Source organism: Perognathus longimembris, chromosome 22 (assembly GCF_023159225.1).
Source record: "Perognathus longimembris pacificus isolate PPM17 chromosome 22, ASM2315922v1, whole genome shotgun sequence".
Classification (NCBI taxonomy): Eukaryota; Metazoa; Chordata; class Mammalia; order Rodentia; family Heteromyidae; genus Perognathus; species Perognathus longimembris.
Window position 1 is genome coordinate 8,460,090 of NC_063182.1, and position 25,070 is coordinate 8,485,159.

The window sequence follows — 25,070 nt, forward strand, 5'->3', positions numbered from 1 at the left end:
ATTTAAAAACATAAATCAAGGTTGCTTTGAACTAGTTTTTACATATGACAAAGCCAGAGAAACCACTGGAAAGATGATCTTTATGAGAGTAGGTGAAAGCTACTTTGAGTGATATTTTTCTTTTAGTAGGAAAGGTTGGCTTCTCTCACTCAGTCTTCATTTTGGAAAAGACCCATGTACACAAGTGGGACCAAACATGGTTCCTACTAAATTGGCAAAGACTAAACTGCATTCAAGGACTAACACTTCTTTTGTGACCATACAGACCTTTTATGTGGCACTTGTATACTAGGATGGCAGCTTTGATTCAGCACAATACTTAAGGGCATTGTTGTGAAAAATACCCATATTACCACCTAATAAATGGTAGTAAGCTGGTTGCTAAGATGACAAATAAAAATGAGCTTTCAAGATCTGTGCAACTGACTCACTGAAAATTATGTAGTTAATAGCAAATTAAAAAAAAAAAAAAGGGGCTGGGGATATAGCCTAGTGGCAAGAGTGCCTGCCTCGGATACACGAGGCCCTAGGTTCGATTCCCCAGCACCACATATACAGAAAACGGCCAGAAGCGGCGCTGGGGCTCAAGTGGCAGAGTGCTAGCCTTGAGCGGGAAAAAGCCAGGGACAGTGCTCAGGCCCTGAGTCCAAGGCCCAGGACTGGCCAAAAAAAACAAACAAAAAAAACAAAACTGCTGAGTTCAGACTAGGATGCAGTCAATGATTAGAACACTTAATTTGCGGGTGTGTAAGGGTCCAAGTCTGATCTGTGTCGCTGGGGGAAAAAAATCAAAACAAGCCAACCAAACCATACACACATGCACACAGACTGGACTTCCCACTGCCCATCGTACAAAGAATGCAGGGTTGTTTTAAGGTTAAATTCAATTCTAACTTTTCATCCTAATTGTTAACAGTCAAACCTTATCTGCAAGGTCAAGGATGTTAGTAGTCATCCTTGAAATGTTCTTAAGCACCCAACAGCTAACATCACAGAGGGTTTTTAGCTGATGTCATAGGTAGGTTCTGAGATACAGGAGCAGTGACACTGAGAGATGAGACAAGGTGAACACGTTTAAAACCAAAAGCAGTGGACATTTATTCCTCAATTTTTGTGCAAGAGTGTAAAGATGCATTTTAAAGAATCCGATGGCTAGAGGCTGGCCTGGTTTACAATGATAGGTTAGGTAAAGAAGGGGAATGGGAATAACTTGCCTAGTTCACATGAATGATGTTGCTGGCAAACACAGTTTACAAGTTTCAAACTACACTTTACTAGTCCAGGGAAGACTTTAAAAAGCCACATACAGTACAATTTAAAATTGGATGAACATCCTGCAAATGTTAGTGCAAAGTAATTAGGTACGTAGACTCTCCAATACAAGATTGTGCTCATGTTCCCAGGTTTGGTCAGAGTTGCTCTTTTATAATTAGTCACACAGGCTTCACTTACCAAATAGCAACGCCTTTGTGTGTTATGTCCTATGTACCAGGGGAATGTCACAAGGTTTTAGTGAAATGCAGCTTAGTTTCATTAACAAAGCAAATTTCTTATTTAGTTTAACAGTCATGTTCCTGGAATGCTGCACATATACATTTCACAAAAATGCCTTTAAGCTTATGCCTTTATCTTGTTCAGTAAAATTATTCTCAAGGTATTTTTTTAACTATGTAAACTAGAATTGTTTCATGATTTTAAAATGCAATCAGTATAAATGAAAACATTTCAGGGGTGAGGGAACACCCACCACTAATCTTAGTTAGAGAAAGTTCTTAAAATCAAAAAGCCTATTCACACAAAATTATATGTAATGACTGTAGTAATCAGTTTATTACACAGATTAATCATTCTTGAACGTACAAGCTCCAGAGGAGCAATTGGGTCTTTAAATATACACAAGTATTTCCATCAGATGAATTTTCACCCTTACATCCAAATAGACCTAAGCAGTTAAAAACATAAGAAAATAAGAGCTATTAGCTATGTATTAACTGAGAAACCACATACAAACCAAAGAATATGGAGAGGAAGAGAGAGAGAGAGAGAGAGAGAGAGAGAGAGAGAGAGAGAGAGAGAGAGAGAGAGAGAGAGAGAGAGAGGTTGAAAGGGTAGAGAAATGTAAAAGAATTGGGAACAAAGCCCATCACACTTTTTGTACTAATAGCTCAATCCATTTAAATGGTGACCAGTTAAACTTAGACCTTAAAATACAGGATGTGGGTAGTTTAATCTGGTTGGTCATAACTTTCACCTAAGTTGTAGGTCCTTTGAAGAAAATGAATACAGAAATACCTTCATGTTCTTCACCTCGCTGTTCGTAACTGTTTTGAGTTTAAATGGATTCCACTTAAAAACAATCTCCTACAGGCCAGTGGAGCTTTCCCCCATCCAAGTACACACCATGTACCCGACATCCCTCACACCTTGCCGTTATCCAAATTTCTGCCAATAAGGAAAGTTTTTAGTCTCACACCTAGGTTATGCCTGGAAGATTGGCTTGTCACACACATACTTCTCTGCTACGAGGCAATGTTGGTACAGAAGTACAGTATCTCTAGTTTGTTGTTCCAAGTATGTACAACACGCAGCACTGCTGTTTTATCAGGTAAACATGTGCACAGGGGAAGATGAGGCGTGGGCTCATAGAAAGCAGTCAAATGGAAATCAAAAGGACTTTCTCTTTCAGAGTTCCCCTATCTTTATTTGTAGAGGTTATCCAATAATTTCTTTAATTACATCGCATACTTCTGAGTCCATTCCCGAGCTATTCTGTTGTACCTGTACATACAAAGAGAAGCTTAGCTTAACATAGGTAAGGAGTCAATAAGCAACAGATTGAACTCATTATCTTATCTAGTAACTTCAGGGCACAATTTCTAGGACAAAGCCACTTTTATACATTAAATTTGTAAGAAGCCTATACTTTGACAGCAGGACACATTGTACCATGGAAAATAATTTCATATAACTGCATTTGCTAACATATACCTTTTTACACACTTGATTTTTAACTCTTAATTTATTTGAGGCATGTGTGTGTCCTGTCTTTTGTGGGAGGGGGACAGTCTCACTATGAAGCCCTGGGTTCGACTCCTCAGTACCACATAAACAGAAAAGGCTGGGAGTCGGGCTGTGGCTCAAGTGGTAAGAGTGCTAGCCCTGAACAAAAGAGACTCAGGGACAGTGCCCAGGCCAAGTTCAAGGCCCAGGACTGGCAAAAACAACAAAAAAACGGGAATGTAAAAGTTCTGACTACTACATTACTACTACAATGATTTAAGGTATGCCTTCTAATAGCATTCCTATCCATAATTCTTCCATACTAAATGAAATGGTTTCATCAAAAAAAAAAAAAAAAATTTTTTTTTTTTTTTGGCCAGTCCTGGGCCTTGGACTCAGGGCCTGAGCACTGTCCCTAGCTTCCTTTTGCTCAAGGCTAGCACTCTGCCACTTGAGCCACAGCGCCACTTCTGGCCGTTTTCTGTATATGTGGTGCTGGGGAATCGAACCCAGGGCCTCATGTATACGAGGCAAGCTCTCTTGCCACTAGGCCATATCCCCAGCCCCTCATCAAAAATTTTTAATTAAGACTAATTTTATTTATTTATTTATTTATTCATTAGTGGTTAATTGGAGATAAGAGCCTCACAGACTTTCCTACTCAGGCTGGCTTTGAATTGTGATCCTTAGATCACAGCTCCCTGAGCAGTTAAGATTAACTAATAAAACTATAGCTGGGCACTGGTGGCTAGAAGCTAGCTAACTCAGGAGGCTGAGATCTGAGGATCTCAGTTCAAAGCCGGCCTGGGCAGGAAAGTCCATGAGACTTTATTTCTAATTAACAACCAAAAAACAGTATGTGGCCCTGTGGCTTAAGTGGCAGAGCACTAACCTTGAGCTCAGGAACAATGACCAGTCCCAGAGTTCAAGCCCCATGACCAACCAAAAATAAATAAAAAGATAAATAAAAATTACTCTCTGTATATCACCTTTATAATAATAAAATATTACAAATTAAAAAACTTTCTTCTTTTTTCCAGTCCAGGGGCTTGAACTCAGGGGCTGGGCAATGTCCCCAAACTTCTTTTGCTCAAGGCTAGTGTTCTACCACTTGAGCCACAGCACTACTTCTGGCCTTTTCTGTTTATGTAGTACTGAGGGCTTCATGCATGCTAGGCACTCACTCTACCACTAAGCCACCTTCTCAGCCCTAAAAAACTTAAAAGAAATAAAAATTTCACCTAGAAATACATGACTACAAATGCTATTCAGACCTAAACACAAACAAAACTAGATGCAACTACTATTAGAATTCCCATTCCTGGTGTGCTCCATTAAAAAACAACAACAACAAAACAAAGCCTATTTCTTTCTGTTTTGTTATCTGTTTTGTTGGATGCCTGGGCACTAGTGATATTCCACTTTGAGCCACAGCATCACTTCTAGTTTTCTGGTGGTTAACTGGAGATAAGAATCTCACACTTTCTGCCAGGACTTGTTTTGAACTGTAATCATCAGATCTCAGCCTCCAGAGTAGTTAGGATTACAGGTGTGAGCCACTAGCACCTGGGCAAGCCTATGTCTTTTTAAGACATAATCCCTCCTAAAATCTCATGGAACACATGCATTAATCGTTAGAACATTCTTAGTTACTATCTCGTGTGTGTGTGTGTGTGTGTGTGTGTGTGTGTGTGTGCGCGCGCTAGTCCTGGGGCTTGATCTCAAGGCCTATGTGCTATTCCTGAGCTCTTTTTCTCAAGGATAGCACTCTACAACTTGAGCCCTAGCTGGACTATCAGCTTTATGGTGGTTAATTAGAGATAAGTGTCTCATGGGCTTTCTTGCCTGGGATGGTTTTGAACCTCGATCCTTAAATCTCGCTTCCTGACTAGCTAGGATTAAGGATTACAGGCATAAGCTACAGGAGCCCAGCTGCTATCCTGACTATTTTAAAATAATTTATAGTATTCTAAAGTACTAAAATATCTAAATTCCACATCAAGTTTTGTTATGGAAGAAATTTAGGGCTAACATGTCTAATGGGATTTATTCATTTTCCTCCTTTAGATTGTGTAAAATGGTATCCCCCTTCTCATTAATTTATAAATACCTAGGCAAGACAAATGGGGGTATTTGATTTTAAGTGCTTTATGTCAAAGGTCAAGCATAAAACACAAAGCTGTTGGAAAATGTACTATACATGAAAGTATTCCTAGATAGTGAAAGTCACATGAAACAATTAAGAGATAAAATTGGTATCATCTATGATAACTGATGTAAATACTCCTATTGCCTATCTCAAGGCGAGTATGTTAGGAGTTCATTTGAAATATGTGGCCCACATTTAGCTCTTAGATAAGGAAGATTCTATGTAACATCTGTATTCTACCACAGAGACCTTTCTATCTGGAGGCCGCACTTACTTTTCTCTATCTGTTTTGTAGATCCGAGCAATCTCAGGCACTAAGGGATCATCTGGATTGGGATCACACAACAGAGAACAGATGGACAAAAGTACTAGGATGAAAAAATATGTATGCGTTAGTAGAAAATAAAAGCAAAAGTTTGAGATAAACACAAGAAGTCAATAAATTTTCTAGGACTAGGAGTAGCTAGATGGATTCTCTAAAACCAGGTCCAGGGGTGTAGCTAAGTGGTATAGTACTTTATATGCACAAAGCTGAGTTCCATCACCAGCATCATCAAATAAAGATTAAAAACTATACTACACTGCCTTGCAGCTTTGAAAGCTCTACCCCAGTTTACATTTACAGTAGGCATCAAAGATTTTAAGAAGCTTAAACAGATTTCAAAGTTGTCATAAAATAAGAATGACTATTAAAAGTGTCTTTCTTTTCTAATAAACATTTCCTAAAGACAAAAAAAAAGGGAGAATAAATAGAAAATTATTGTTACGACACCTTAGTCTCTCAGATAAGAATATTAGCCCCTTTGGTCAAAGTCTTACAATTATGCCATGATGTAAATAGCTCAGATATGATTGTCTCTAAACTGCTAAGGGAGAAAAGAAGTCTCATAGACTTCTGCCTGGGTTGTCTTCAAACCAGGTAACCTTGGGCTTGAAGTATGGCTCAGTGACAGAGTATCTATTTAGCAAGTGTGAGGCCCCAAGTTCAAACTTCAGTACTGTCCCCCTCCCCAATAGTAATAGTCTTAAACAGGGGCTGGGAATATGGCCTAGTGCAGAGTGTTTGCCTCACATATATGAAGCCTGGGGTTCAATTCCTCAGCACCACATATATATAGAAAAAGCCAGAAGTGGCGCTGTGGCTCAAGTGGTAGAGTGCTAGCCTTGAGCAAAAAGAAGCCAGGGACAGTGCTCAGGCCTCAGGACTGGCAAAAACAAACAACAACAACAACCAAAAAACCATATTTGCTTTGTCTTGATATTAAATAACTATTCCATTACCTTTTGAAATAGTTAGTGCTGGAGACCACTGTGACCGTAGAATATCAAGACAAATGCTGCCATTACTGTTAATATTTGGATGATAAATTCTCGTTGTAAATGCAACCTATATGAAAACGAAATTTTCGTAAATTGGTTTATTAGTACCATACAGAACTCATGAAAAGCAATTGTTACATCTCAATTACCTTAGGTGGTTTGAAGGGGTAATCTGTTGGGAAATGAATTGTCAAGAAAAATACTCCACCCTGATAGGGACTGTCATTCTGTTGATGATAAGAAAAATAGATTTAAAACACGAAAATTACATAAACATTCATCCAAAATTAATGTGAATACTTACTGGTCCCATTATTGTAGCCTGCCAATGGAACACTGAAAAAGAACAAGGAAAAGATCAACATGTAACAAATACCCACATTATACCTACACTATAATAAGCTATCATTGCCCATCTATTTGCAGATGATCATTTATAAACAGTACAATAATTAATATGGGTAGGATAAAAAAAATCAGTCTAAACAACAAAAAAATTAAAAAATTTAGACTACTGATGAGAGAGAGAGAGAGAGAGAGAGAGAGAGAGAGAGAGAGAGAGAGAGAGAGATCTCGATCCTATCAGGCTAGGAACTATAATCCTAGTACTTGGGAGCTGGAGCAAGAAGACCTATCTGGGCAATCTGTGGAGAGAGATCTTAACATACCAAGCTACTTAAAACTTAATCATACCATTATCTGAGGAAACTAAGGGAAGTTGTCCCTGGGGTTAGTTATATTTGGGTAACTCAAACCAGATATTACTACAGTTATAAATGTGAAGATAGAAGGGCATAGGCGGCTCATGTCTGGAATTCTAGCTACTCAGGAGGCTGAGATCTGAGGATTGAGGTTCAAAGCCAGTACAAGCAGGAAAAGTCTTATTAGATTCTTATCATCAATGACGCCACAGCCCACTGGCAGAGCACTAACTTGAGCAAAAAAGCCCAAGGACAGGGGCACACATGCGTGTGTGCTATGTACACACATACACACACATACCCATACACATCTCCACAGAAATCCATTAGAATGCCAGTCCAAATTCTAAAGTCCCTTCTGATCTATCTCTGGAAAGTTTATCTGCAGAAGCCAGGGACACTGCTCAGGCCCTGAGCTCAAGCTCAGGACTGGCAAAGAAATAAAATAAAATTAAAATTAAAAAAGACTAAAGAATGAGAGGCATTGCTGAAGCTCCTCTCCTTGGATTATCCCTCCATAGTACTTTTACTTATTTTTTTTTTTTTTGGCCAGTCCTGGGGCTTGGACTCAGGGTCTGAGCACTGTCCCTGGCTTCTTTTTGCTCAAGGCTAGCCGCTTGAGCCACAGCGCCACTTCTGACCATTTTCTGTATATGTGGTGCTGGGGAATTGAACCCAGGGCCTCATGTATACGAGGCAAGCACTCTTGCCACTAGGCCATATCCCCAGCCCCCTCCATAGTACTTTTAAAAATTCCTCTTATTTTCAGCCAACAAACTGTGTGTGCGTCTGTGTGCTCATACCAGGGCTTGAACTCAGAGCCCCAAGCTCTTGCTTGATCTTTTTTGCTCACAGGTGGTGCTCTACAACTTGAGCAACACCACCAGTCTACTTGGTTGCTTACTTTCTTTTTGGTTAAGTGAAGTCTCCAGCTTTTCTGTGAGTGCTAGCTTCAAAATCTAGACTTTGTAGCTGAGTGCCAGTGGTTGACACGACAATCCTAGCTACTTAGGAGGCTCAGATCTAAGGATCACAGTTCAAAGACAACCCAAACAGGAAAAGTCTGCGATACTCTTATCTTCAATTAAGAACCAAGAAAGCTGAGAGTAGAGCTGTGGCTCAAGTGATAAGAGCACTCGCCATGAGCAAAAAAATCTGAGGCATAGATCTCAGGTGCTGGGTTCAAATTTCAGGACCAGTATAAGACAGAGACACACAGAGATAAACAGAGACATATCTCTAAGGATCAATCTTAGCAGTTGGTCAAAATAAGTTGTTTTGTGTGTGTGTGTGTGTGTGTGTGTGTGTGTGTGTTTGGTGGGTAGTGAGTGGGGCTTGAATTCCAGCACTGTTCTGGATGTCTTTTTGTTTAAGGCTAGCATTCTACCACTTTTGAGCCACAGCACCACTTCCAGTTTTTTGAGTCATTAATTGGAGAGATGAGAGTCTCAAGGGGACTTTTCTGTTTCAAAACTTGATCCTTAGATCTCAGCCTCTGAGAAGCTAGGATTATAGGCGTGAGCCCTCGGTGCCCAGAAAAAAAAAAACCAAACACTTTTTTTTTCCCCCGTTGGCTTTCATTTGCAGTGTTGGGGACTGAAATCAGGGATTTACTTGTGCTAGGCAAGGGATCTACAAAGTAGCTACGTCCTAAACCTCAAAATAGGTTTGACAGTAAAAAGCAGCTAATGTTCAATTTCACCTTGGTTTGATGATGTTAAACCCAATTACACAAAAGAAAGGTACAATCTGTTGTACATCACAGTTTACTCTTTGGTTCTGTGGATAAAGCCTTATCCTAAAATAGTATACCGAGAGTATTTGTTAGACAACCCTACATTTGAACATATATTATCTCAAGAAACTTCTCCTAGTGTTCAAAATAGCTGATTATCACTAACAAGTCTTCAGCTTACTTGTTTCAGAAGTACACTTCTTCCTGCTTATTAGTGGGATATTGAAACCAGGATGCTGTAACTTTTTGTTTCGTTTGTCCTAGGGCTTTGGTGGCTGTTCCTGAGCATTTTCCCCTCTGAAGGCTAGCACTTCCACTGGAGCCACAGTGCCACTTCTGGCTTTTTCTGCGATTATATTAATTGGAGATAACAATCTGCCAGTGCTGGTTTCCAATTTTGATCCTCAGATCTCTGCCTCCTTGAGTAGCTAGGATTACAAGCATGAGCCACTGGTACCAGGCCAGGATACTGTAACTTTGTTTCCATTTTTTTATACTAAACATCAGTAACATGAGATGCTGAGAGATTTCAATGCTGGGAAGGTTAAGAAGTATCTCAGAGGGGCTGGGGATATGGCCTAGTGGCAAGAGTGCCTGCCTCGTATACAGGAGGCCCTGGGTTCGATTCCCCAGCACCACATATACAGAAAATGGCCAGAAGTGGCGCTGCGGCTCAAGTGGCAGAGTTGCTAGCCTTGAGCAAAAAGAAGCCAGGGACAGTATTCAGGCCCTGAGTCCAAGCCCCAGGACTGGCCAAAAAAAAAAGAAGTATCTCAGAAGTTCAGTTTGGCCAACAGTTTCTTTCTATTCATGAAATTAACCTTTGAATTCTTCAAAGTACATGTATCCATCCAATTACATAGGATTACAGATGTGAGCCAACAGGCCCCTTAGGCTGAATTGCTTTTGTTTTGTTTTTACTGCAGGTGGGTCTTCTAGCTTGACTGGGGCCTAAGTACAGTTCCTAAACTGTTTGCTCAAGGCTAGCACTCTACCCACTCATAGCTCCACTTCCAACTTTCTTGCCCCAGCTGGCTTCCAACCAAGATCCTCAGATCTCAACCTTCAGAATAGCTAGGGTTACAGGTGTGAACCACTGCAAGCACCAGCAACTAGCTTTAAAGCAGCTCTGAATCACCGAAAGTAGGATTCAGTTGATATCAGCACAAGGACATAGCTGTGCAACAATCAATGCTAGAACATTTTAATTACCCACCAAAGGAAACCCACACAACCAGTACCTACTCTCCCAAAATTTCTAGTTCTATGAAACCAGTAACCTACTCAATGGATTTGCATGAGTTAGTGATTTCATATGCATGGAAGAACACAATATGTAATTTTTTGTTCTTTCTCTTATTTAGCATAATGTTTTCATTCCTGTTTATCTGTGTTTCAATACTTACCAGTCCTTCATCCCATCTTATTGGGGAATAATGCTCCATTCAATTTATTCTTTTTTTTTTTGGCCAGTCCTGGGCCTTGGACTCAGGGCCTGAGCACTGTCCCTGGCTTCTTCCCGCTCAAGGCCAGCACTCTGCCACTTGAGCCACAGTGCCGCTTCTGGCCGTTTTCTGTATATGTGGTGCTGGGGAATCGAACCTAGGGCCTCGTGTATCCGAGGCAGGCACTCTTGCCACTAGGCTATATCCCCAGCCCCAATTTATTCTTTAATCAGTTGTTGGGAATATGGATTGTTTCCCCCTTTGGCTATTATGAATAAAGCTATGAAAATTTATTCACCAAAGTTTAGATGTATACTTTCAATCCTCTTAAATATATGCCTAGGAGCCAAATTGCTGGATCATACAGTACCTCTGTTTAACTTCTTTCTCTTTTGTATCTTGGGCTTAAACCCAGAGTCTGGGCACTGTTCCCAGAGCTTTTGCACTCAGGGCTGTGCTTTACCACTTAAGCTACTGCTCTACTTCCAGCTTTTAATGGTTAATTGGAAATATAAGTCTCACAGATTTTCCTGCCTGGGCTAGCTGTGAACAGGTATCCTCAGATCTCAGCCTCCTGAGTAGCTAGGATTAAAGGCCATTGAAGTCTGGCTCTTTTTTTTTTTTTTTTTAATCACTAGTTTTACCATTCTGTCACATCACATGATCAACCTGTATCATTTGAAAAAGGGGCTTTCTTTTATTTATCCTAATGGCTGAAAATATTCAACTGGAAGCAGTAGGAGTGAGACACCAGTGATTTGCACCTGTAATACGTCATCTCCAATTAATCAAAAAGCCAGGCTGGGGCTGGGAATATGGCCTAGTGGTAAAAGTGCTTGTCTCGTATACATGAAGCCCTGGGTTCGATTCCTCAGTACCACATATACAGAAAAAGCCAGAGGTGGCGCTGTGGCTCAAGTGGCAGAGTGCTAGTCTTGAGCAAAAAGAAGCCAGGGACAGTGCTCAGGCCCTGAGTCCAAGCCCCAGGACTGGCCAAAAAAAAAAAAAAAAAAAAAAAAAAGCCAGGCTGGAGGCATGGCTATAGTTGTAGAGTGCCACCTGTAAACAAACTAGGTAAGCTTGAAGTGCCCCAGTAACAGGAAAAAGAAAAAAAATTAAGTTAAAGTCTAGGATAATATTTATTTATTTTTATTATTATACAAGTGATATACAGAGGGATTACAGTTACATAAGACAAGTAATGAGTATATTTCTTTTTGGACAGTGTCACCCCTTTCCGGGCTTTCTCCTATTTTTTTCCCTCCCACCCCACTCACAAGTTGTGTAGTTCATTTTCAACATAATGTCTAGTAAGTACCACTGCTGCACTGCTCACCCTTTGTCCTTCCATGGGAAAAGACAAACTTTTCTTTAGCATGTTCACATAGTTTTTGTTTTGTTACTATCATAGTTTACACTGTTACATTTCTTTCTCAGAAAAAAAGTGCTACCCTAGAGAAGAAATACAACTCTCCAATGCATAAACAAAAGGAAAAAGAAAAAGAAATCGAGACATCACCATGGAGTGGGAATACAGTCTAGCGGCAAGAGTGCTTGCCTCATATACATGAAGCCCTGGGTTCGATTCCCCAGCACCACATATATAGCAAACTGCCAGAGTGGCGCTGTGGCTCGAGTGGCGGAGTGCTAGCCTTGAGCAAAAAGAAGCCAGGGACAGTGCTCAGGCCCTGAGTTCAACGCCCAGGACTGGCAAAAAAAAATAAAAATTAAAAAAAATTTAAAAAAGATACATCACCAAAATTAAAGCCTTACGTGTTTGCAAATGCTATCATTAAGAAAGTGATAAAACACTGGGCACCAGTGGTTCATATCTGTAATGCTAGCTACTCTGGGAGGCTGAGATCTGAGGATAGAAATTTAAAGCCAGGGCTGGACATATGGCCTGGGGCAATAGTGCTTGCCTCGTATACATGAAGTCCTGGGTTTGATTCCTCAGCACCACATATATAGAAAACGGCCAGAAGTGGCTCTGTGGCTCAAGTAGCAGAGTGCTAGCCTTGATCAAAAAGAAGCCAGAGACAGTGCTCAGCCCTGAGTCCAAACCCCAAGACTGGCAAAAAAAAAAAAAGGGGGGGGGGAGAGAAATCTTAAAAAAACAAACAAACAAACAAACAAAAAAGCATGTTAAGAAAGAAAAGGAAAATTTTTTTTTTTTTTCCCCAGTCCTGGGCCTTGGACTCGGGGCCTGAGCACTGTCCCTGGCTTCTTCCCGCTCAAGGCTAGCACTCTGCCACTTGAGCCACAGCGCCGCTTCTGGCCGTTTTCTGTATATGTGGTGCTGGGGAATCAAACCTAGGGCCTCGTGTATCCGAGGCAGGCACTCTTGCCGCTAGGCTATATCCCCAGCCCCAAGAAAGGGAAATTTAAAGCCAGTTCAGGCAGGAAAATCTGTGAGAATCATCTCTAACCACCAAGAGCCAGACCTGAGGTCAATACCCAGGACCAGGGCCTGAACTACATATAGTGGGACACACACTTAAAAGTCCCAGCATTTAGTATTGAGGAAGGAAGCCTGACAGTTTGAGACCAGTCTCAGTCATATAGCAAGACCTTGGTCAGTGAATGGGCCCAGCACTGAAGGCTTATGCTTATAATCCTAGATACTTTGCAGTCAGAGACCTGAGAGTTAACAGTTCTAATCCAGCCTTAGCAGAAAAGTCTGAGAGACTTCTCTAATCAATCAGCAAAAAGCTGGGAGATGTGGTTCCAGTGGTAGAACACCAGCCTTGAGCAAATATCCAGAGCAATATTGGATTCTGCATTCAAGACACAGTACCACCATCCCCATTGATAATTGAATGAGTCAATGGGATAAAAGCCTATAAGACAAGAGAAAAGTTTTCCAAGTCATGTCTGATAATTTAAGATACACACTCATCCATACACACACACACAACACACACAACCTTGAGCTTTGCAAATGGGTCAGGCCCTGTGGTTCAGGCATGTAATCTTAGTTACTTAGAAGGCTGAGATGTGGAGTATCAATTATGAAGCCAACGGGCACAAAAGCCCTAGAAGCTCATTTCCAATTAACTAGCAAAATGCCAGAGTGGGGGTATGACTAAAGTAGTAGAACACAACTGTGAGCAAGAAAGCCAGGTAAGAGCTTTTTTTTGTGTGCCAGTCCTGGGGCTTGAACTGGGCATGGGCACTATCGCTGAGTTATTTGGCTCAAGTCTAGCTCTCTACCACTTCGGGCACACCTCTACTTCTGGATTGTTTTGTGGTTAATTGGAGATAGTAGTCTTCTGGATTTTCCTGTCAAGACTGGCTATGAACTAAAATCTTCAGATCTTAGCCTCCTGAATACCTAGGATTATAGGCATGGGCTACTGGTATGGGGCTTTTTCTTAATTTTTTAGAGTTGATTTTTTTGTGTGTGTGTGTGTGCCAGTCCTGGCCTTAGGCTCAGGGCCTGAGCACTGTCCCTGGCTTCTCTTTGGGCAAGGTTAGTACTCTGCCACTTGAGCCACAGCACCACTTCTGGCCGTTTTTCTATATATGTGGGTGGGTGCTGGGGAATCGAACCCAGGGCTTCATGAATACGAGGCAAGCACTCTTGCCACTAGGCCATCCTCCCAGCCCTAGAGTTGATTGTTAGATAAGGTCTTGCCCTATGACCATGAACCTCCTACTCATGCCTCCATACAGGTGAGACCATAAAGAAAATACCCCATGATCACCTAACGTGTTGAGATGAAGAGATTCAATTTAACTTTTTCCCCGGCTAGCATCTATCTCACAGACTTTCCTGCCCAGGCTGGCTTTGAACTGGGCTTTGAACCTCAATGCCCAGATCTCAGCCTCCTGAGAAGCCAGGATTATAGGCCTGAGCCATCAGCGCCCTGCTTGTTCTTGAATTCTTCATCCTCCTGCCTCTTGACTTCTGAGTGCTGAGATAACATGTATGTACCATTATTCCCAGCTCCATTAAACAAACAAACAAAAACATCTAGTCGGGCACCTGTGGCTCAAACCTGTAATCTTAGCTACTCAGGAACTGGCTACTCAGGAGATTTGAGACTGATTTGAAGCCAGCCCAGGAAGGAAAGTTCGTAATATTATTTTCTTCAATTAACTACCAAAGAAGCTGGAAGTAGAGCTGTGGCTCAAGTGGCAGAACACAAACTTTTAACAAAAAAGCTCAGGAACAGTGCTCACACCCTGAGTTCAAACCCCATAACAGGCACCAAAAATAAATAAGGCCAAGCACTGGTGGCTAACATCTTTAATCCTAGCTACTTAAGAGGCTGAGATCTGAGGATTGTGGTGTGAAGCCAGCCCAGGCAATTAACCACCAGAAAACCAGAAGCTGAGCTGTGGATCAACGTGGTAGAGCACTAGCCTTGAGCTGAAAAGCTCAGGGACAGTGCCCAGGCCCAGAGTTCAAACCCCATGACTGATCAAAAAACTACCAAAAGAGGGGCTGGGAATATGGCCTAGTGGCAAGAGTGCTTGCCTCCTACACATGAAGCTCTCGGTTCGATTCCCCAGCACCACATATATGGAAAACGGCCAGAAGGGGCGCTGTGGCTCAGGTGGCAGAGTGCTAGCCTTGAGCATGAAGAAGCCAGGGATGGTGCTCAGGCCCTGAGTCCAAGGCCCAGGACTGGCCAAAAAAAAAACCCAAAAAACAAACAACCAAAAGAGCCAGAAATGGAGCTATGGCTCAAGTGGAACAGTGGTAGCTTTGAGCAAAAGAAACTCAGGATCAGTGCCTAGTACCCAGTTCAAGCCCCAGGACCAATACAAAATAAAATAACATCACAAAATATTAATAACTTTCTTTGCATTAGCTTTGTCTCATCAAGTACAGTATCACCAGATACTTGCACTAATAAAGTTAGAAGACACTGTAAGGAAGAAAGAAACACTGAGACAAAGTGAACAAAAGAAAAATTGCTATTCAACTTAGGCTGTAATATGCTATAATAATTTTGGACACCAAACATATTAGAAGCTGGGCACCAGTGGCTCACACCTGTAATCTTGGCTACTTAGGAGACTGAGGCCTGAAGATGACTTGATTATAATAATGACCACATACATATAAATTTTTAAATAAAAATGTATTTTATATATACACAAGTAAGCTTATAATCCTAGCTATTTGGGAGGCAGAGATCTAGGAATTGAGGCTTGAGTCTCAAGACTCCATCCCAACCAATGGCAGTGCTCAGTTGTTATCTCAGCTACCTGAGAAGTAAAAGAAAGAGTGTGATCAAGACCAGCCTGTGATTTTATGAAACTCTATCTTGAAAACAGTCAATGGACAGGGCTGGGAATATGGCCTACTGGCAAGAGTGCTTGCATAGTATACATGAAGCCCTGGGTTCGATTTCCCAGCACCACATATATAGAAAATGGTCAGAAGTGGCGCTGTGTCTCAAGTGGCAGAGTGCTAGCCTTGAACAAAAAGAAGCCAGGGACTGTGCTCAGGCCCTGAGTTCAAGTCCCCTCCCCCCCAAAAAAAGCGGGGGGGGGGGGAAGGGGGGAGGAGGAGGAGGAGGAGGAGGAGGAGGAGGAGGAGGAGGAAATAGTCAATGGAAAAGGGGTCTGGAGTTGTGATTCCAGTGGTACTGTGCCAGCTTAGGAAGTAGGGAGACCCTGTGTTCAATCTCCAATACCTTAATTAAAAAAAAAAAATTAGGATGGCTAGTAACAGCTCAGTGTAAGAGTGAGACTGTGACTTTGTGGTAGAGTGCTTGCCTAGCATGCATGACACCCTGGGTTCAATTCCTCAGTACCACATAAACAGTAAGAGCTTGAAGTGGCATTGTGGCTCAAGAGGTAGAGTGCTAGCCTTGAGCAAAAGAAGCTCAGGGACAGTGCCTAGGTCCTGAGTTTAAGCCCTAGGACTGAAAACAAACAAACAAGCAAACAAAAAAAACCCTGCTTGCCTAGAATTCATTGGGTTTGAGTTCTATCCTAAACACTGCAAATAAAAATTAAAATTTTAATTCTATCTGTTTTGTAAGTATAAGCCAAGAGACAGACAGGCCTGTACAGATACATCATACTTACTAGTTAAAAACAAATTTCTGAGCTGGGAATATGGCTTAGTGAAAAGAGTGCTTGCATAGTATACATGAAGCTCTGGGTTTGATTCCCCAGTACCACATATATAGAAAACGGCCAGAAGTGGCGCTGTGGCTCAAGTGGCAGAGTACTAGCCTTGAGCAAAACTAAGCCAGGGGCTCAGGCCCTGAGTCCAAGGCCCAGGACTGGTTAAAAAACAAAACAAAAAAACAACAAAACAAACAAATTCCTGGGGCTAGGAATGTGGCTTAGTGGTAGCCTGTTTGCCTAGCATGCAAGAAGCCCTGGGTTTGATTCCTACCACATAAACAGAAAAGGCTGAAGTGGTGCTGTGGCTCGAGTGGTAGAGTGCTAGCCTTGAGCAAAAGAAGATCAGGGACTGTGTCCAGGCTCTGAGCTCAAGCCTTAGGACTAGCCAAAAAACAGCAGCAACAACAATAAAAACAAACACCCTGGAAGTGGAGCTTTGGTTCAAGTGGTAAAGAACAAGCCTTGAGCTTGATAATAATGCCTGGCCTAAATTCGAAATGTAACAAGCAGTACATCAGGTGACTTGATGCCCATAGATTTTTTTTTTTCATGTGAAACTAAGATTATGAACAGTTCCTTTTTCCCTGTACCAAATGATTTCTGGATATAAAATATCCTTTGGACACATATAACCTACATATTCATATCTACCAGACTTCCACCAAGGTTTATGCTGCCTTTTCTTTTTTGGGAGGGGCCCGTCCTAGGGCTTAACCTCAAGGCTTGGGCACCGTCCCTGAGCCACTAGTGTTCTACCACTTGAGCCACAGCGCCACTTCTGACTTTTTCTGTTTCTGTGGTACTGAGGAATCAAGCCCAGGGCTTTATGCCTACTAGGCAAGCACTCTACCAATAAGCCACATTCCCAGCCTGGTTTATGCTGTTTTATTCCATATACTCCATAATTATGTTTAGGCAGGACCTCTACTAATTGAGCCATGCCTCCAATTTCTGTAATTCTGCTATACTTACTGTCATCTCCAACCGGACCTGCTGAACACTGTGCTGGGGGATCCCGCGCCAGGTCGTTCAATTCCTTAAGAAAATACAAAGGAAAGAAATGTATCCATTTATAAATGAAAAGCGTGTAAATATTATTTTACTAAATTTATACTATTACCAACATTCTCTTGTTCTGCTTACTGAGGAAGCTCTTGCATGATTCCTTCAAAGTCAGGAATAGAAGTATTTATTTTATATTCTCCAATGTCAGTTCATGTTTCATATAAAAGGAGTAGAGGCTGGGTATGTAGCTCAGTTATAGAACAACTGCTCAGTAATCTCTAAGACTGGAAGATTGGAGGAATAAGCCAATTTCCTTATTCAGCGTTGAGAAGGCAAGTATGATAAATAAGGTAAATAGGCACACATTATGTACTAAAGAGCCACAAGCTATTTACTTCCCTCCAGTGCTAGAGCTAGAGATGGACGTCAGGTTTTCCCACATGCCAGGCAAGCACTCGTACTGCTAAGTAGTCACATCTCTAGCTCTTAAAACTGTTCTTTTTAAAATCATATACACTTCCCCCAAATGGCTTGTTTTTTCTTTTGTGCTGGTAATGGGGCTTGAACTCAAGGCCTTGCACTATTCTGGCTTTTTGGCTCAAGGCTGGTACTCTAGTACCTGAGCCACATGTCTGGTTAGAGATGAGTCTCAGTGACTTTTTTGGCCTGGCTGGCTTCACACATGATCTTCGAATCTCAGCTTCTAGAGAAGCTAGTATTATAGGCAAGAGCCACCAGCACCCAACTCCCAAGACTATTTTAAAGTAAAAAAAAAATCACTGATTATTTTTCTGTATTTCTATTTTGTTCTATTTTAAGCACTGCAGATTGATTAAACTGAGGGCCTCAACATTACCAACCAAACCACTTTTGCTTTTAATTTGTTTTAGATTGGGTGTCCACTAAGGCCTCAACACTAGATTCTCCTCCAAGTAGCTGGAAATACAAGTATATAACACCATACTTGGCTTTTTTTTTCTTTTGCAGGGGGTGGGAAGTGGAGAGGTTGCTTAACATAATCAAACTGGCCTGGCTAATCTTCCAGTGTCAGTCTCCTGGCCACTAAGATTTTTATGAAGATTTATTGCCTAGGTTGGGGTATGACTCAAGCGGGAGAGCCCATACCTAGGCAAATACAAGGCCCTGGGTTCCAAATTCTAACAACACACACCTCTCTCTCGCTCGCGCTCTCTCTCTCTCTCACACACACACACTCACATGTTTTAAAAAGATTCAGTGTCCTCTACTGAGGAAGGTGGATGTCCCTGGGAAGGAGGGAGGGAGGAAGGTAAAGTGGGAAAATATGTTTGGTTGAAGAAATTTGTTTGAATGTATAAAAATGAATGTATAAAAATTTGGGGAAGGTGGGAATGGGATAGGGAGAATTGACAGAGGGTGTAACTGACAGATTGTGGAAATGTTCCAATGGAATTTCTCTTGTAACCTAATATGTGCTTAAAGAAGAAAGATTCAGTGTCAATTTTTGCACTGCAAATCTATGAAGTTGTATACTCAAAGCAAGTTTATAGTTGGACACCTTGGTTCCCGCATGTATCTTAGCTACTCAGAGAAGCTAAGATCTGAGAATTATGATTCAAAGCCAGTATAGGCAGGAAAGTTCATGAGACTCTTATCTCTGCTTAGCTACCAAGGAAGCTGGAAGTGGAGCTGTAATAGAGCATTAGCATGAATACAAAAGCTCAGGGACAGCACACTGGAGTTTAAGCCCCAGTACTGGAACGAAGAGGGGAAAAAACACACACAAAAAAAAGCTTACAAAATCACAAATGGTCCAAAACAAGACTGGGCCATCTGACATACTGTTTCCATCTGATGAGTACTATCAGGGCTTTAAAAGTGGTAAATAGAGCTTTTTAAAAGATATATTAAAGGGGCTAAGTAATAAAATTGATCTTAAAATTTAGTCAGACCAACGGATCTACTGGTAGTAATGTTCCACAATCAGATGTCAGCTTACTAAGCTATCTCAACATAAAAAGTAACCAAGTTTTCCAAGCAAGCATGAGGCCCTGAGTTCAAACCCAGTACAACAAACAAAACAAAATTTTTAAAAGGGCCACAAATTTGATGAAACCTGGTACAATGGTGGGGTTGAATACAAAATCCAAAGACAGGAAACCAATTTTCTCTTGTTCCCTGAGATGGGTTTTGCTTTCTTTTCTTTCTTTTTCTTTTAAGTTTCAGCAAGGCATTAGTTTAGCATAACATGGTTGTAGTAGGGAAAAGCAGGAAAGAGAGAAAGAAACAAAAATAGAAGTGAAAGACTCCTCCTTTGTTTTCTTTAGCAACACTAGTGAGTGATAAGAGCAGAGTACATGCTAGAAAACTGTTTTGCCACTGGCCATATACTCAGGGGTAAGTATAAGTTTTCACAAGTATGAGCCAGTAGAAAGACGGTGCAATACACAAATGCTTGGTTTTTTCAGACAAAACTCAAGCTCTTTAGGGTTAGGGTAAAAAAAAAAAAAACAAAAAAAAACTCAAGCTCTAAGAACCGATGTTTTAGAATATATTTTAGAAGTACAACAACAGAAACTAATTTTTTTTTGGGGGGGGGAGTACTGGAGCTTGAACACAGGGCCTTTTGCTCAAGGCTAGCACTATACCACTTGAACCACAATTCCACTTCTAGCTTTTATTTGATGGTTAACTGGAGAGAAAGAGTCTACATGGACTTTCCCTGCCCAGCCAGAAGGCTTTGAACCACAATCCTCAGACCTCAATTTCTGGAGTAGCTAGGATTACAGGCATGAGCCAACAGTGCCCAACTTAAAATCTCAATTTTGTATTTTGTGTCTCCCTGCCTATATCATACCCACTTATAGATGTGTGGATAGATGTCAGGTCTCATTTTAAAATGTTAATTGTGGTACTGGTCAGACTAAGTACTCCTGCTCAATTTTGGACACTGCTTGTAGTATCTTAATACCAAAGGCTGCTATCCAACTATAACTTGAATCTAACAAACTATTCTGAAAACCCTGCAGTGTTCATTAAATGTTATTTTACTTCTAATTTAGACATAATCTTTTGCTCCTTTCAACTTGTTCATCTAGTCCTAAGACTTCTCTAAGATGAACCTAAGACCATCAATCCAATTCATAAGCCACTATGCTATAATTAATTTTAAAAACATTACCCAAATGCAGGCTAATACACATTTAATACACTCATTTAACACTTTCTTGGTTCAAGACAGACATGGAGTCATTTAAAAAGCAAAATGCTAAGTCAAAAAGTCACACTAACTAGGTGCCTAACTCATGCTTATAATCCTAGCTACATAAGATGCTTAAATCTGAAGACTGCAATTTGAGGCCATGAGATTTATCTTCTAATTAAGCACCAAAAAGCCAGAAGTAGAGCTGTGGCTAGGTGGTAGAGCTCTAGTCCCGCAAAAAAGCTTAGGGACAGCTCTCAAGCCCTAAGTTCAAGCCCTAGGACATGCACAAAAAATAAATACATAAATAAAAGGGCAGGGGCAGCAGGCAGATCTCTCTCTTCGCTTCCTTCCTCCTTTCCCTGGTGCCCAATTCCTGGTGGCCAGATACAAAACTGCTCTGCTTTGCCCCCCATGACAGACTGAAATCTCTCAAACTGTGGGCCAAAATAAAGCTTTCTCCCTTTTTCTCAGCAAGAATAAAGCTGACTACCATTGGTAAAGACTTCTTAAGTAGTTATGCTACTATATCATGCTTCTTAGGTATGGATCTACAATATTAGAAATGTCTGAGAATCTATAATGTAGCCAGGAAAGTAAATCGAGTTTTAGCATTACTTAAGCACAAACAAAGAACAGTTAGACTAGCAGTTCTCAAAACTGAGGAAGATCTCCTTTGTTGGTGGGTGGCTCACACCTGTAATCCTAGCTACTTAGGAGGCTGAGATCTGAGAATCCCAGTTCAAAATCAGCCCAGACAGAAAAGTCTAAAAGACTCTCTTCAACTAACAAAATAAACTGTAGGAGTTGTTCAAGTGTAGGGTGCCAGCTTTGATTTAGAAAGTTAAAAGAGCATTATCAAGAAAGGGGAAAAAAAAAGTCAAGAGCAAGAAGCCCTAAACTCAAGTCATAAAACTGCCAAAAGACAAAGTAAAATAACAAAACCTAGGACCTGGAACAGAAGTATTGGCATCACAGGGATATTTTAAAAGAAATGCATTTTTTCAGGCTATACCCCAGAGCTACCAAACTGAAATTCTAAGGTAGAGCTGAAGGAGCCAGTTGCATTGTAAGGGCTCCCAGGAAATTACAGTGCACAAAAGTTTAGCTGCTTTTTATGTTTGCAACAGTTAAAACGTATCAAAGACAAAAGGTTATTTACACTAAAATCTGAAGGGAAAGTGGAAAGCAAAATAGTTGCTACAAACAACAACAACAACAAAAAGAATAGGAAAATGGTATCAAAAAGGGTTAAAGGAAAGTTATGTCCTAGGCTTTTTGGGGTGTGTGTGCTCATAAAAGGGCTTAAACTCAAGGCCTCCTGCCCTTACTTCTTCATTCAAGACTGATATTATACCACTTTAGCCACAGCTTGACTTCTGGCTTTTGGTAGTTAATTAGAGATAAAGAGTCTCATGAACTTCCCTGCCCAGGATGGCTTCAAACCAAAACCCTCAGCTCTCAGTCTCCTGAGTAGCTAGGATTATAGGTGTGAGCCCAGGCTTAGGAAATTCTTTTCTTTCTTTTTTCTTTTTTGGTGCCAGTCCTAGGGATTGAACTCAAGGCCTGGGCATTGTCCCTGAGCTTCTCTGGCTCAAGGCTAGTGCTCTACCACTTGAGGCACAGGATTATTTCCAACCTTTTCTGAGTAGTTTATTCAAGATAGGAATCTCATAGACTGGTTTCCAAGTGCAAACCTCAGATCTCAGCCTCCTGAGAAGTAAGGATTACAAGCATGAGCCACCAGCACATGGCTAGGAAATTCTTATTCTTATATATTTGTGTGACAATGTTACAATTTCTAATTCCAATAAAAGTATATAGCTGAAGTTAAGCACACTTACAATTCTAGCACTTGAGAAGCAGAGGCAAGGAAACTGTCCAGTAAATAATATCTGTTGAACATATACCTCAAGTATACATGGTAATTCTAAGTACCTACAAAAAGATGTTTACATCTTTCATTGATTATAGACATTTCAAAAAGCAAAAAACAGGGCTGGGATGTGGCTTAGCGGTAGAGTATTTGCCTAACATGCATGAAGCCCTGGTTCAATTCTTCAGTACCATATAAATAGACGCTGAAAGTGGCACTGTGGCTCAAGTGGTAGAGTGCTAGCCTTCAACAAAAAAAAGCCAGGGACATTGGTCAGGCCCTATGTCCCAAGCCCCAGGATTGGCAAAAAAAAAAAGTAAAAAAAACAACTACTGCTCATGGTGTCATTCCAAACAATGGCATGTCAGCTTAACTGGCAATGTGTCCTTTCAGTATAATAAAGGTTTATCTTTTCTTTTTCTTTCTTTTTTTTTTTTTTTTTTTTTTTTGCCAGTCCTGGGGCTTGAACTCGGGGCCTGAACTTCTTTTGCTCAAGGCTAGCACTCTACCATTTGAGCCAAAGCACCACTCCCAGCCTTTTCTGTTTGTGTGGTAGTAAGGAATTGAACCAAGGGCTTTAAGCATGCTAGGCAAGCCTCTACCACTAAGCCACATATTCCAAGCCCAATAAAGTATATCTTGCAGTTGATGGCAGCTTAGATTCAATGAAGTAGGGTTTGTAGAAAGCAACAATCGCATTCTCTGATAACACAGCCATAGGATCACATGTCTAACAAAGCTTAAGTTTAAGAATTTTAGCGGGCTGGGGATATGGCCTAGTGGCAAGAGTGCCTGCCTCATATACATGAGGCCCTGGGTTCGATTCCCCAGCACCACATATACAGAAAATGGCCAGAAGTGGTGCTGTGGCTCAAGTGGCAGAGTACTAGCCTTGAGCAAAAAGAAGCCAGGGACAGTGCTCAGGCCCTGAGTCCAAGGCCCAGGACTGGCAAAAAAAAAAAAAAAAGAATTTTAGCAACCATGGCCAAAGCAGTAAATGAAAAAGATAGGATAGGAAAATCACAAGTATTCCAGTAAGACTACTCTGTAGTAGACAGGGAAACAAAAATCTTAGCAACATATGTATGGTACAGAAGCAAAACAGGCAAAGAGTTGTTCCTTGCTATCATTTCCTGGAGTTGATGAGTAGTAGAGGCTAAGTTGTCAACTCTAACTTGACTTGCTCTCCACGGGATCTGAAATTCCCTCTACTGTCAGTTTCAGGGACATGAGTCTTTGCTCTCTACTACTGTGTCCAAAACAAAAGTGGTATACAGTAAGGTAGATGGGAAGAATCTACGGTCTAATAGACAGATGGTGGAACATTAATGCCAAAATGTTTCTCTGCTCACTAAGCTCCAAACATTAAATGCTCAGAAGTTTCCTTTCTTGACATTTGGCTGAACAAGATCTCTCCTCTGAGAGTAGGTATAGAGAAAACTAAAACCTTAAAGAAATTACTTTGGGGGTTTGGCTCATTATTACACTCTCCTGTAATATTATTACCCACAAATCCTTAGCTTCAAAAAATGGGTAATGGTTGGGATGGGAGGGTAAAACTAGGAGAGGGAAGGAGTGACATTGTCCAGAAAGAAATGTACTCATTACCAGACTTTTGTAACTGTAACCTCTATTATTTCATAATGATAAAATAAATAAAATGGGGGTAGGGGATCTTGAATACTAATGTCTTGGTATATTTCTATGTTAAAGTAGCAAGACGAGAATTTCAAAATAAGGTAAAATGACATCATACATACCCTGTAAAACTATGGCATCCAAAGAACTTTACTACTTTAGAACTGTAATGATCTGAATACATATAAAAATTGTTCATCTAACAGTTTAAATTCTTTGTGTGTAAGCTAGTGCTAGGGCTTAAATGCAGGATTTTACTTGGCCTTTTGGCTCAAGGCTGGCACTCTACCACTAAAGCTACACTTTCACTTTCAGCTTTTTGCTAGTTACGCAAGTCTCTCAAATCTGTCTCCCCAGCCTGGCTTTTGAAACATGATTCTCAGACCTTGCCCTCCTTAGTAACTAGGATTACATACATGAACCACCACTGCCAGGCTAGAACTGCAAATTCTTGAAACTTAAATAGTGGATTTTACTCTTTGTGCTGTCATTTCATAAATGTAGTTGTATATTGTACAGATAAACTTGACATAGTTGCATCACTCTCCTATAAATTAACAAGCTACAAAATGAGTTGGGGGCACAGTTCAGTGGTAGAGCATTTGCCTAACAGGCAAAGGGCCTTGGGTTCAAACCCCAGAACTGCCAAAAATAAATTATTTAAAAGATAAAAGGATAATAAGTTGTTAAATTTTACCAACTATAAATCTAGAAAAATGTCTTATGATGACCCAAAGGCATGAAAAAAAAGCAATTCCAACCTGGCTTATATAACTGTAACCTACCTCTCTGTAATTACCTTTACATTAACAATAAATAAATAAATAGTAAAAAATAAATGTTATAAAAAAAAGCAATTCGGTTTTTAAAGTAACTGCCAGGACATAGTTCAGCATAGAGAACTTGCCTAACATGCTCAAGGCCCTG

General features: G+C 40.8%; 1 protein-coding gene across 1 annotated transcript in view; it reads right to left on the reverse strand.

Moving 5' to 3' along the window:
• Positions 1 to 1,073: 1,073 nt before the first annotated feature.
• Ube2d2 (ubiquitin conjugating enzyme E2 D2) overlaps positions 1,074 to 25,070 on the reverse strand; it is a 44,655-nt gene continuing 20,658 nt past the window's right edge. The window contains exons 2-7 of the mRNA XM_048331139.1: positions 17,416 to 17,479; positions 6,774 to 6,805; positions 6,619 to 6,696; positions 6,431 to 6,536; positions 5,424 to 5,517; positions 1,074 to 2,778 (exon numbers count right to left, since the gene is read on the reverse strand). Of these exons, the coding sequence (XP_048187096.1) occupies positions 2,733 to 2,778; positions 5,424 to 5,517; positions 6,431 to 6,536; positions 6,619 to 6,696; positions 6,774 to 6,805; positions 17,416 to 17,479 (420 nt within the window). The 3' untranslated portion in view covers positions 1,074 to 2,732. The remainder of the gene's footprint in view (positions 2,779 to 5,423; positions 5,518 to 6,430; positions 6,537 to 6,618; positions 6,697 to 6,773; positions 6,806 to 17,415; positions 17,480 to 25,070) is intronic.